The sequence below is a fragment of the Passer domesticus genome, unplaced genomic scaffold, assembly GCF_036417665.1.
Source record: "Passer domesticus isolate bPasDom1 unplaced genomic scaffold, bPasDom1.hap1 HAP1_SCAFFOLD_128, whole genome shotgun sequence".
In the NCBI taxonomy this organism is placed as follows: Eukaryota; Metazoa; Chordata; class Aves; order Passeriformes; family Passeridae; genus Passer; species Passer domesticus.
The window spans coordinates 1-12525 of NW_026989920.1; the positions used below are offsets into that span (position 1 = coordinate 1).

Consider the following 12525-nt stretch of genomic DNA (forward strand, 5'->3'; position numbering starts at 1 on the left):
AAGCCCAGGAGAGAGCCCACAGAATTCAAACCTCCCAAACCCCCAACCCCAAATCTCCCAATCCCAATTCCAAATTCCCAAACCCCAAATCCCCCGACCCCAAACCCTGACCCCAAATCCCAAACGTCAAATCCCCCTGACCCCACATCCCCCAATTCTGAAACCCCAAACCCCAAATCCCCCAGACCCCAAACCCCAAACCCTGACCCCAAACCCCCCAAACCCCAAATCCCAAACCCCAAACACCCCAAACCCCAAATCCCCCAAACCCCGACTCCATATCTCGAATCCCAAACCACAAACACCTCAAATCCTCCAATCCCAAACCCCAAACCCCAAAGCCCCCAAACCCCAAATCCCCCAATTCCCAAACCCCAAACCCCAACCCCAAACCCCAAATCTCCCAAACCCCAAACCCCAAACACCCCAAACCCCAAATCCCCCGACCCCAAACACCCCAAACCCCAAGTCCCCCGACCCCAAACCCCAAACCCCAAACACCCCAAACCCTAAATCCCAAATCCCCCGACCCCAAATCCCCAAACCCCAAATCCCCCGACCCCAAACCCCTCACCGTCCAGGCGCAGCCCCCGCAGCCGCTCCCGCACCCATTCCTGGAACCCCAAACCCCAAACCCCAAATCCCCCCGACCCCAGACCCCCCAGACCCCAAACCCCGACCCCAAACCCCAAACCCCAAATCCCCCCGACCCCAGACCCCCCAGACCCCAAACCCCGACCCCAAACCCCAAACCCCAAATCCCCCCGACCCCAGACCCCCCAGACCCCAAACCCCGACCCCAAACCCCAAACCCCTCACCGTCCAGGCGCAGCCCCCGCAATCGCTCCCGCACCGCGGCCGCGTCGGTGGCGTTGGGCTCGGTGGGGCTGAGAACCACGCGGGGCTCGGAGCCGAACGTCACCAGCCCGTAGTGCGGGGCCGCCCCATAGCTGGCGATCTGGGGGATTTAGGGGATTTATGGGGGATTTATGGGGTAAAAGAGGATTTTATAGGGTTTTGAATGGGATTTATGGGGTTTAAAGGGGATTTTGGGGGGTTCAAAGGGGGCTCAGAGCCGAACGTCACCAGCCCATAGTGCGGGGCCGCCCCATAGCTGGCGATCTGGGGGTGATAGGGGATTTATGGAGGATTTATGGGGTTTAGAGGGGATTTATGGGGTTTAGAGGGGATTTGGGGCGGTTAAAGGGGGATTTTGGGGGGTTCAAAGGGGGTTTGGGGGCTCAGAACCACGCGGGGCTCGGAGCCGAACGTCACCAGCCCGTAATGCGGGGCTGCCCCATAGCTGGCGATCTGGGGGATTTATGGGGGATTTATGGGGGATTTATGGGTTCAGAGGGGATTTATGGTTGATTTATGGGGTTAAAGGGGATTTATCGCGGTTAAAAGGGAAATTTTGGGGGGTTTAAAGGGGTTTGGGGTCTCAGAACCACACGGGGCTCGGAGCCAAACGTCACCAGCCCGTAGTGCGGGGCCGCCCCATAGCTGGCGATCTGGGGGATTTATGGGGTTAAAGGGGATTTATGGGGTTTAGAGGGGATTTATGGGGGATTTATGGGGGATTTATGGGGTTTAGAAGAGGATTTTATGGGGTTTAAAGGGGATTTTGGGGGGTTCAAAGGGGGCTCGGAGCCGAACGTCGCCAGCCCGTAGTGCGGGGCCGCCCCATAGCTGGCGATCTGGGGATTTATGGGGGATTTATGGGGTTAAAGGGGATTTATGGGGTTTTGAAAGGGATTTATGGGGGTTTAAAGGGGATTTATGGGGATTTATGGGGTTTCAGAGGGGATTTGGGGTGGTGAACGGGGATTTTTAGGGGGTTTTAGTGTTTCTGGGGTACTTTCTGAGATATTTTTGGTGGTTTGGGGGTATTTTTGGTGGTTTTTGGGTAATTTTTTGTAGTTTTTTGGTGTTTTCGGGGTGTTTTGGGTGTCCCACCTTCTCCATGAGCTCGGCCAGGGCGCTGCTGGGCAGTTTTGGGCTGGTTTTGGGGTATTTTTGGTGGGTTTTTGGTGGTTTGGGGGTTATTTTGTATGGTTTTGGGGGTATTTTCGGGGGTTTTGGGGTGGTTTTTTGGGTGTTTTGGGGGTGTTTTGGGTGTCCCACCTTCTCCACGAGCTCGGCCAGGGCGTGGCGCGCGTTCTCGTAGTCCTGCGCGTGCACGCTGCGCGAGGCGTCCAGCACCAGGAACACGTTCAGCGCCGCGCCCGCCTCCAGCCGGATCCGCCGCTTGGCCGTGGCCTCTGCCCCCGGACCCCCGGGACCCCCCAGAGACCCTCTTGAGACCCCCAGGACCCCCCAGAGACCTCCAGGACCCCCGGGACCCCCAGAGACCCTCTTGAGATCCCTCCAGGGCCCCCGGGACCTCCCCAGGACCCCCAGAGACCCCCGGGATCACCCAGAGACCCCCGGGACCCCCCAGAGACCCCCGGGACCCCCGTCAGAACCCCAGAGACCCCCGGGACCCCCCAAAGACCCCCGGGACCCCCGTCAGAACCCCAGAGACCCCCAGAGACCCCCAGAGACCCCTGGGACCCCCGGGACCTCTGTCAGAGCCACCAGAGACCCCCGGGACCCCCGTCAGACCCCCGGGACCCCCGGGACTCCCTTGAGACCCCCTTGAGACCCCCCCAGGACACCCTTGGAACTCCCTTGGCACCCTTGGGACCCATCGGAGCCACTCAGGACCCCCACGGGACCCCCCCGGGACCCCCTTGGGACCCATTGGAGCCACTCAGGACCCCCCCAGGACCCCCCCAGGACCCCCCAGGACCCCCCAGGACCCCCAGGACCCCCCAGAACCCCTGGAATTCCCCCGGGATCCATCGTAGCCTCTCTCCATGGGGTCTGGGGGGGCTGAGACCCCCAGGACCCCCCCGAGAGCCCCCCAGGACCCCCGGGACCCCCCCAGGATCCCCCCGGGACTCCCCAGGACCCCCTTGGGACCCTCGGGACCCATTGGAGCCACTCAGGACCCCCCAGGACCCCCCCAGGACCCCCCCGGACCCCCCCAGGACCACTCTGGGACCCCGGAGACCCCCCCGAGACCCCTCTGGACCCCCCCAGGACCACCCTGAGACCCCAGGGACCCATCAAAACCCCCCACTGTGGGGTTTGGGGGGGCTGAGACCCCCAGGACCCCCCCAGGACCCCTTCAGGACCCCCCCAGGACCACCCCGGGACCCCCGGGACCCCCCCGGGACCCCCGGGACCCCCACCCTGGCTGCGGTTGGCCTCGGCCGCCTCCACGGTCTGGGTCAGGGAGGCCAGGAACGCCTCGGCCGCGTCCTCGGGGGTGTCGAAGGAATTTGGGACTGGGGGCGACACCGGGGGGGTGGGGGGGACACACCGAGGTCACCCTCGGGACCCCCCCGGAGCCCCCCAAAACCTCCGGGACCCCCCAGGACCCCCCTGGGACCCCCCGAGACACCCCCGAGACCCCCAGGGACCCCCCCTCACCTCGGCAGCGGGGCTCGGTGCCCCTCCAGAACCCCCCCAGGACCCCCCAGGACCCCCTTGGGACCCCTTGGGACCCCGTTGGGACCCCTTGGGACCCCTTGGGACCTCCTTGGGACCCCCCAGGACCTCCCTGAACCCCCCCAGGACAGCCCAGAACCCCCCAGGACCCCCCAGGACCCCCCGAGCTCCTCTCAGGACCCCCTTGGGACCCCCAGGATCCCTCGGGACCCCCTTAGGACCCCCTGGGACCCCCCGGGACCCCCCCTCACCTCGGCAGCGGGGCTCGGTGCTGCTCCAGAACCCCCCCAGGACCCCCCAGGACCCCCCCGGGACCCTCCAGGACCCCCAAGGACCACCCCAGGACCCCTTGGGACCCCCCCAGGACCCCCAGGACCCCCGGGTCCCCCCCTCACCTCGGCAGCGGGGCTCGGTGCTGCTCCAGAACCCCCCCAGGACCCCCTTGGGACCCCCCAGGACCCCCGGGCCCCCCCTCACCTCGGCAGCGGGGCTCGGTGCCGCTCCAGAACCCCCCCAGGACCCCCCAGGACCCCCCCGGGACCCTCCAGGACCCCCAAGGACCACCCCAGGACCCCTTGGGACCCCCTTGGAACCCCCCGGGACCCTCCAGGACCCCCCAGGACCCCCAGGACCCCCGGGCCCCCCCTCACCTCGGCAGCGGGGCTCGGTGCCGCTCCACGCGCCCCCCTCGAGGCAGCGGCGCTCGGCCGAGCCCACGAGCTGCAGCCCCGGGCGGCACCGGAACCGAACCACGCCCTCCACCGAGAACCGGGCCCGGGACCCCTCCATGGAGCCCCCCGGGGGAACGGCCGGGGCGGGGCAGTCACCGGCTGGGGGGCGCGGGGGGGTCAGGGCCCGGGAGGGCCGAGAACGGCCCGAAAAGAGCCCGAAAAGAGCCCGAAACCGACCCAAAACCAGCCCGAAAAGAGCCCGAAAATAGCCCGAAACCGACCCAAAACCAGCCCGAAAATAGCCCAAAAAAAGGCCAAAATTAGCCCGAAAAGAGCCCAAAACCAGATCAAAAAAAGGCTGAAAATAACCCAAAAATAGCCCGAAAAGAGCCCGAAAATAGCCAAAAAATAGCCCAAAAATAGCCTGAAAATAGCCCCCGAAAATAGCCTAAAACCGGCCCAAAACCAGCCAGAAAATAGCCCAAAATAGCCCCGAAAATAGCCCGAAAGTAGCCTAAAAATAGCCAAAAAATAGCCCGAAAACAGTCCAAAACCAGCCCAAGAAAGGCCAAAACCAGCCCGAAAATAGCCAAAAAATAGCCCGAAAAGAGCCCAAAAAGAGCCTAAAACTGGCCCGAAAATAGCCCGAAAATAGCCCAAAACCAGCCCAAAAATAGCCCGAAAATATCCAAAAAGAGCCCGAAAACGGGCCCCCCCTAAACCCCCCAAACCCCTCCAAATCCCCCCCAAACCCCCCCAAACCCCCCCAGGACCCCCCAAAACCCCCTCGACCCCTCCCCAGGACCCCCCAAACCCCCCCAAACCCCTTCCAAACCCCCCAAGCCCCTCCAAATCCCCCCCAAACCCCACCCAAACCCCCCCAGGACCCCCCCAAAACCCCCCCAAAACCCCCTCTAAACCCCACAAAACCCCCCCAAACCCCCCAGGACTCCCCCAAAACCCCCTCAACCCTTCCCCAGGACCCCCCAAACCCCCCCCAAAGCCCCCCAGGACCCCCCCAACCCCCCCCAAACCCCCTCTAAACCCCACAAAACCCCCTCAAACTCCCCAGGACCCCCCCCAAACTTCCCAAAGCCCCCCAAACCCCCCCCAAAGCCCCCCAGGACCCCCCCCTTACATCCATCGTCGCAGACGGGGTCGGGCCCCTCCCAGCGCCCCCCGGGGCCGCAGCGGCGCTCGGGGGGGCCCCGGAGGCTGAACCCCCCCGCGCAGCCGTAGCGCAGCACCGAGCCCGGGGGGTGCCGCCCCCCCCGCGGGAAGAACCAGCCGTGCTCGAACTCCAGCGGGCCCGGGCACCACACGGCTGGGGGGGCGAGATTTGGGGGGGTCAGACCCCAAAAAACCCCAAAAACCCACCCCAAAACCCCCCGGGCACCACACCGCTGGGGGGGGGAAATTGGGGGGGTGAGACCCCAAAAAACCCCAAAAACCCACCCCAAATCCCCCCGGGCACCACACGGCTGGGGGGGGGAAATTGGGGGGGTGAGACCCCAAAAAAACCCCCAAAAACCCACCCCAAATCCCCCCGGGCACCACACGGCTGGGGGGGGGAAATTGGGGGGTGAGACCACCAAAACCCCCCCAAAAACCCACCCCAAATCCCCCCGGGCACCACACCGCTGGGGGGGGGGGAAATTGGGGGGGTGAGACCCCAAAAAAACCCATCCGGGACCCCCAAAAACCCCCCGGGCACCACACGGCTGGGGGGGCGAGATTTGGGGGGGTGAGACCCCAAAAAAACCCCAAAAATCCATCCAAAACAACCCCGGGCACCACACCGCTGGGGGGGGGAAATTGGGGAGGTGAGAACCCCAAAAAAAAACCCAAAAACCCCCAAAAATCCCCCAAACCCACCCGGACGGGAACCCCCCCGAAACTCCCCCAAAAACCCCCCAGGAATTCCCCAAAAACCCCCCCGGGACCCCCAAAAATCCGCCCGAAACTCCCCCAAATCCCCCCGGGCACCACACGGCTGGGGGGGGCGAAATTTGGGGGGGGTGAGACCCTAAAACCCACCCAAAAAACCCCAAAAACCCACCCAGACGGGAAGCCCCCCCAAACCCCCCCAGACCCCCCCCAAGCCCCCTCAAACCCCCCAGAACCCTCCCAGGACCCCCCCAAATCCCCCCCAACCTCCTCAAAACCCCTCCAGGACCCCCCAAACCCCCCCAAATCCCCGAGACCCCCCCGAGACCCCCCAAATCCCCTCCAGAACCCCCCAAATGCCCCCAAACCCCCTCAACCCCCCCCCAGACCCCCTCAAACCCGCCCCAAACCCCCCAAATCCTCCCCAAACCCCCCCTAAACCCCCTTGAGACCCCCAGAACCCCCCAGGACCCCCTCAAATCCCCCCCAAACCCCCCCCAAACCCCCTCAAATCCCCCCCAAATCCCCTCAAACCCCCTCAAAATCCCCCAAAATCCCCCCAAACCCCCTTGAGACCCCCCCCAAACCCCCCCAAACCCCCCAAACCCCCTCAAACCCCCTCAAATCCCCCCAAATCCCCTCAAAATCCCCCCAAATCCCCCTCAAATCCCCCCAGGACCCCCCCAAACCCCCCCAGATCTCCCCCAGGACCCCCCCAAACCTTGGCAGCGGGGGGGTCCCGCCGCCCCCCCCCCGGGCAGGGGGTCCCAGGCTCCGTCGGGGCCGCAGCGGCGCAGGGCGGTGGGGGAGGGGGCGCTGCCGGGGGGGCAGCGGTAGAGCAGCACCTCCCCTCCCCCCACCAGCTCCCCCGCCCCCCCTCGATGGGCGCCAGGGAGGGGTCGCAGCGGGGGGGGGGCTCCGAGGGGGGCGGGGGCGCCGAGGGGGCACCTGGGGGGGGGGCGGGGAGAGTTAGGGGGGGGTTTGGGGGGTTTGGGGGATTTGGGGGGGTCTGGGGGGTTTGGGGAGATTTTGAGGGGGTTTGGGGGGGTTTTGGGGGGGTTTGGGGGGGTTTGGGGAGATTTTGAGGGGGTTTGGGGGGTCTGGGGGGGTCTGGGAGGATCTCAGGGGTCTCTAGGGGGCGGGTTTGGGGTGGGGGGGGCAGGTTTGGGGTCCCTGGGGGGGTCTCAGGGGTCTCTGTGGGGTGGGTTTGATGGGGGGGGGGCAGTTTTGGGGTCCCTGGGGGGGTCCGGGGGGGTCTCAGGGCTCTCAGGGGGGTTTGGGGAGGGTCTCAGGGGTCTCTAGGGGGCGGTTTTGGGGCGGGGGGGGGGCAGTTTTGGGGTCCCTGGGCGGATTTTGGGGATTTTTGGGGTCCCTGGGGGGGGGTCCCGGGGGTCTCTGGGGCAGGTTTGGGGTGGGGTGGGGGGGCAGTTTTGGGGTCCCAGGGGGGATTTCGGGGTCTCTGGGGGGGTCCCGGGGGTCCCTGGGGGGGGATTTTGGGTTGGGGGGGGCAGTTTTGGGGTCTCTGGGGGGATTTTGGGGATTTTTGGGGGGGGGGGTCCCGGGGGTCTCTCACTGACCGAGCCCCGGGGGGGGCAGCAGCAGCAGCAGCAGCGCCAGCAGAGCTCCGGCCATGGCCGAGTGTCCGTCTGTCCGTCCGTCCGTCCCTGTGTCTGTCCGTCTGTCCGCGGGCGGGGGGGGGTTACAAAATCCCCTCCCCTCCCCCCCCCCCCGCGGTGTCCGGGAAGTGACGGCTGGGGGGGGTGGGGGAGGGGAGGGGGGGGTCAAGGGCCGGGGCCGTGACCGAGGGGACAGACGGACAGACGGACAGGTGGACAGAGGGGGGGGCTGAAAACACCTGAAACGGCCCAAAAACGGCCCAAAACCGGCTGAAATGGGCCCAAAAATGTCAGAAATGGCCAAAAAATCGTTTTAATGGACCCAAAAATGTCCTAAATATACCCAAAAACATCCTAAATGTGCCCAAAAATGCCTTAAATGTACCCAAAGTGTCCTAATTGTCCCCAAAAATGGCTTTAATGTCCCCAAAAGTGGCTGAAATGGGCCCAAAAATGTCCTAAATGTCCCAAAAATGTCCCAAATGTCCCAAAAAAAGGCTTTAATGGACCCAAAAAAATCCTAAATGTACCCAAAAACATCCTAAATGTGCCCAAAAATGCCTTAAATGTACCCAAAATGCCCTAAATGTCCCAAAAATGGCTTTAATAGACCCCAAAATGGCTGAAATGTGCCCAAAAATATCCTAAATGTGCCTAAAAATGTCCTAAGTGGCCAAAAATTGTTTTAATGGACCCCAAAATGTACTAAATATACCCAAACATAACCTAAATGTGCCCAAAGATGTCCGAAATGTCCCAAAATGTCCTAAATGGCCAAAAAATAGCTTTAATGGACCCAAAAAATGGCTGAAATGTGCCCAAAAATGGCCTAAAAGTGCCCAAAACTGTACTAAATGTCCCAAAAAATGGCTTTAATGTCCCTAAAAATGGCTGAAATAGGCCCAAAAATGTCCTAAATGGCCAAAAAATGCTTAAATGGACACAAAAATGTCCTAAATATACCCCAAAAAATACCCTAAATGTGCCCAAAACCATCCTAAATGTGCCCAGAAATGCCTTAAATGTTCCCAAAATGGCTTTAATGGACCCAAAGACGTCCTAAATGTCCCCAAAAGTGACTTTAAAGACTTCAAAACTGTCCCAAATGTCCCAAAAATGCCTTAAAAGTGCCCGAAAATGCCTTAAATGGACCCAAAACGGCTTTAATGACCCCTAAAATGTCCCAAAAATGTCCAAAATGTGCCCAAAACCGCCTTGAATGTCCCCAAAATCTGCCCCGGGGGGCACAAAATTCTCTTTAATCCCCCCAAAAACGCCGCAGGGGACACAAAAATTCAGTTTAATGTCCCAAAAAACCCAAAATCGGGTTAAATAAACACCAAAAAAATGGGAAAAACACCCAAAAATCGGTTAAATGGATTTAGGGAAGATTTTGGGGAAAAATTTGGGGAATTTTTGGGGCCGTTTTGGGAGATTTTTGGGAGATTTTGGGGAGGTTTTTGTGCAAATTTGGGAGATTTTGGGGCAATTTCTGAGGGATTTGGGGCAGTTTTGGGGCGATTTTGGGGCGATTTAGGAGAGATTTGGGAAATTTGGGGGAGATTTTGGGGAGATTTTTGTGCAAATGCGGGGAGATTTTGGGGAGAATCTTAAGGGATTTGGGGCAATTTTTGGGGCGATTTTTGGGGCGATTTTGGGGTAAATTTTAGGGACATTTAGAAGAGATTTAGGGACGATTTTGAGGCAGTTTTGGGGAGATTTTGGGGCGATTTAGGAGAGATTTTGGGGCGGTTTTGGGGCGATTTTCGGGCAGTTTTGGGGCAATTTAGGGGAGATTTTAGGGCAATTTTGGGGCGATTTTGGTGTGGTTTTGGGGCGATTTTTAGGGCGATTTTGGGCCATTTTTGGGTGGTTTTGGGGTGATCCCAGGACCGATTTTAGGGCAATTTTGGGGTGGTTTGGGGGCGATTTTCGGGTGGTTTTGGGGGCGATTTTGGGGAGATTTTGGGCCATTCTTGGCCGATTTTGGGCAGTTTTCCGGCACTTTTGAGCGATTTTGGGACAATTTTTTTGTGTGCTCCCCGTCACCATGTCAACGGCGCTGGCCATGACGTCACCGAGCCCGGGGGTGTCCCCAGGAAGTGCCACCAACTGTCCCCGTGCTGGGAATGTCCCCAGGAAGTGCCACCTCCGCCCTGTCCCCCCCGCGATGTCCCCAGTTAAAGCCACCAAGTGCCACCAAATGTCACCAAGTGCCACCAAGTGCCACCAAGGGCCACCAAGTGCCACCAAGGGCCACCAAGGGCCACCAAGGGCCACCACCCCCCTGTCCCCAAGGGAGGAGGGCGGGGCCGCTGCTGCTTCACCTTTATTGGGGACATGGGGACAGCGAGGGGACAAGGAGGGGACACGGTGCGGACAGGGAGGGGACAGCGAGGGGACACGGGGACAGGGAGGGGACACCGGGATGGGGACCTGGGGACAGGGAGGGGACAGCGAGGCGGGGACAAGGCGGGGACAGGGCGGGGACATCGGGATTGGGACACGGTGGCAAGGCGGGGACAGGTGACAGGATCCTGGTGGCACCAGGCGGGCGCGGGGACAGTGACGCGGCCACGGTGACACGGCCACGGTGACACGGGGACGGTGACACGGCGACATCCCCGGCGCTACAGCGGCCGCCGCAGCTCCTCCGAGTGTCCCCAACCTGCGGAGGGGACACGGAGAGGGACAGCGCTGGACGCGGGGTCCCCTCCCGTGTCCCCTGTCCCCTCCCGTGTCCCGTGTCCCCTCCCGTGTCCCCTCCCGTGTCCCCAGCTGTCCCCTCCCGTGTCCCGTGTGCCGTGTCCCGTGTCCTGTGTCCCCTCCCGTGTCCCGTGTCCCCTCCCGTGTCCCCTCCCGTGTCCCCTCCCGTGTCCCGTGTCCCCTCCCGTGTCCCCTCCGTGTCCCCTCCGTGTCCCCTGCTGTCCCTGCTGTCCCCTCACCGCGGCTGGCGCTGTCCTCGCTGTCCCCGGACGTGGCGCGGCTCCCGATGTCGCCGAGCGGTGCCACCCTCGGCCACCCCTGCCGGGTCCCCTCCCCTCGGGGACCTGTCCCCTGTGCCGGGGCGGGTGGCAGCGGCCACTGGGGGATTGTCCCCTCCCCTCGGGGACCTGTCCCCTCCTCCCGGGGACCTGTCCCCAGCCCCGGGACAGCCACGGGTGGCGCTTGGGGACCGGGGGCAGGCACGGGTGGCACTTGGGGACCTGTCCCTGCTCCTTGGGGACGTGTCCCCTGTCCCAGGAGGTGCAGAGGTGGCACTTGGGGACGTGTCCCGTGTCCCTGGGGCCATGTCCCCGCTGTCCCCTGTCCCGGGACAAGCAGAGGTGGCCCTTGGGGACGTGTCCCCCCTCCTTGGGGACCTGTCCCCTGTCCCAGGACAGGCAGGGTGGCACTTGGGGACGTGTCCCGTGCCCCTGGGGCCATGTCCCCGCTGTCCCCGCTCCTTGGTGACCTGTCCCCTGCCCGAGGACAGGCAGAGGTGGCCCTTGGGGACCTGTCCCCGCTGTCCCCTGCCCCGGGACAGGCAGAGGTGGCCCTTGGGGACCTGTCCCCGCTGTCCCCTGTCCCTGGGGCCGTGTCCCCGCTGCTGTCCCCTCCTCCTGGGGACACGTCCCCGCTCCCTGGGGACGCGCCGGGGCTCGGGGATGTCCCCAAGGTCCCCGCGGCCCCTGGGGACGCGGCGGGTGTCGCTGCAGCCACGTCCCCAGGCCCTGCAGCCATGTCCCCAAGCCCTGCGGCCGTGTCCCCTCCTGTCCCCGCGCTGTCCCCGCGGGCAGCAGCGACTGCAGCAGTGACGTCACCGCCTGTCCCCAAGGCTCGGGGACAGGGAGGGGCTGGGCGGGGCCTGGGGGGGAGGGGACACGGATGGGGACAGCGACACGCGGTGTCCCCCCCCCCCCCCCACCCGTCACCGTGTCCCCAATGTCCCCTCGTGTGGGGCTTTGTCCCCTCAGTGTCCCCAAATGTCCCCAAATGCCCCAGTGTCTCCTTCATCCCCATCCCTCAATGTCCCCAAGGCCTCACCAATGTCCCCAATGTCCCCAAATGCCCCCAGTGTCCCCGCAAATGTCCCCAATGTCTCCAAACCTTCTCAATGTCCCCAGTGTCCCCAATGTCCCCAAAGCCCCCCAATGTCCCCAATTTTCCCCCCAATGTCCCCATTGTCCCCAAGCCCTCCCAATGTCCCCAGTGTCCCTCCCAATGTTCCAAAGCCTCCCAGCATCCCCAATGTCCCCAAAGCCCCCTCAGTGTCCCCATTGTCCCCATGTCCCCAAAGCCCCCCCCCCGAATGTCCCCAATGTCCCCAAAGCCCCCCAGTGTCCCCAAAGCCCCCCCAGTGTCCCCTCACCCCCCAGCAGCAGCAGCAGCGTCCCCAGTGCCACCGCCAGTGTCCCCGGTGTCACCTCCATGGCGCTGCCACCCCCCCCCCTCCCCCGGTGTCCCCAATTTATGGCCTTGGGGACAGGGACGTCCCCTGGGTGGGGACCGGGGGTGGCCGTGCCCGGGGGCGGGGACAGGGCTGTCCCCAAGGGGGGGACACTGGGGACATTGGGGGGCGTGGGGGACACCTTGTCCCCAAAGGTCCCCAAGGTCCCCAAAGGTCCCCAGTGTCCCCAACCCCTGTGTGGTGTCCCCAACCCCCTTCAGGTGTCCCCAAACCCCCCCCAGGTGTCCCCAACCCCCCCCAGGTGTCCCCACATCCCGTGGTGGCACCTTGGGGACAATGGCCCATTGTCCGGAGCCACTGCCCCTGACCGGTGACAAGTCCGGGCTGGCACCGCAATGTCCCCAATGTCCCCAGGGCTGTGGGGACAAGTCTGGGCTGTGTCCCCAAGGTCCCCAAGGTGGTGGCA

General features: G+C 63.3%; 2 protein-coding genes across 2 annotated transcripts; both read right to left on the reverse strand.

Annotated features, from left to right (window-relative positions):
- Positions 1-819: 819 nt before the first annotated feature.
- Positions 820-7685, reverse strand: LOC135291825 (complement factor B-like protease; the record flags this gene model as incomplete). Its single annotated transcript, XM_064406077.1, has 7 exons — positions 7627-7685; positions 6775-7001; positions 5305-5490; positions 4146-4325; positions 3237-3332; positions 2125-2261; positions 820-958 (listed from the first exon to the last, which is right to left on the reverse strand). Coding segments are annotated over exons 1-7 (1024 nt in total), but the record flags the coding sequence as incomplete, so codon positions are not given.
- Positions 7686-9249: 1564 nt separating this feature from the next.
- LOC135291814 (basic salivary proline-rich protein 1-like) lies at positions 9250-12081 on the reverse strand. The gene is made up of 3 exons (XM_064406063.1): positions 12021-12081; positions 10615-11516; positions 9250-10337 (listed from the first exon to the last, which is right to left on the reverse strand). The coding sequence occupies exons 1-3, from the start codon at positions 12079-12081 to the stop codon at positions 9999-10001; spliced, it is 1302 nt and encodes a 433-aa protein (XP_064262133.1). The 3' UTR covers positions 9250-9998.
- Positions 12082-12525: the final 444 nt, after the last annotated feature.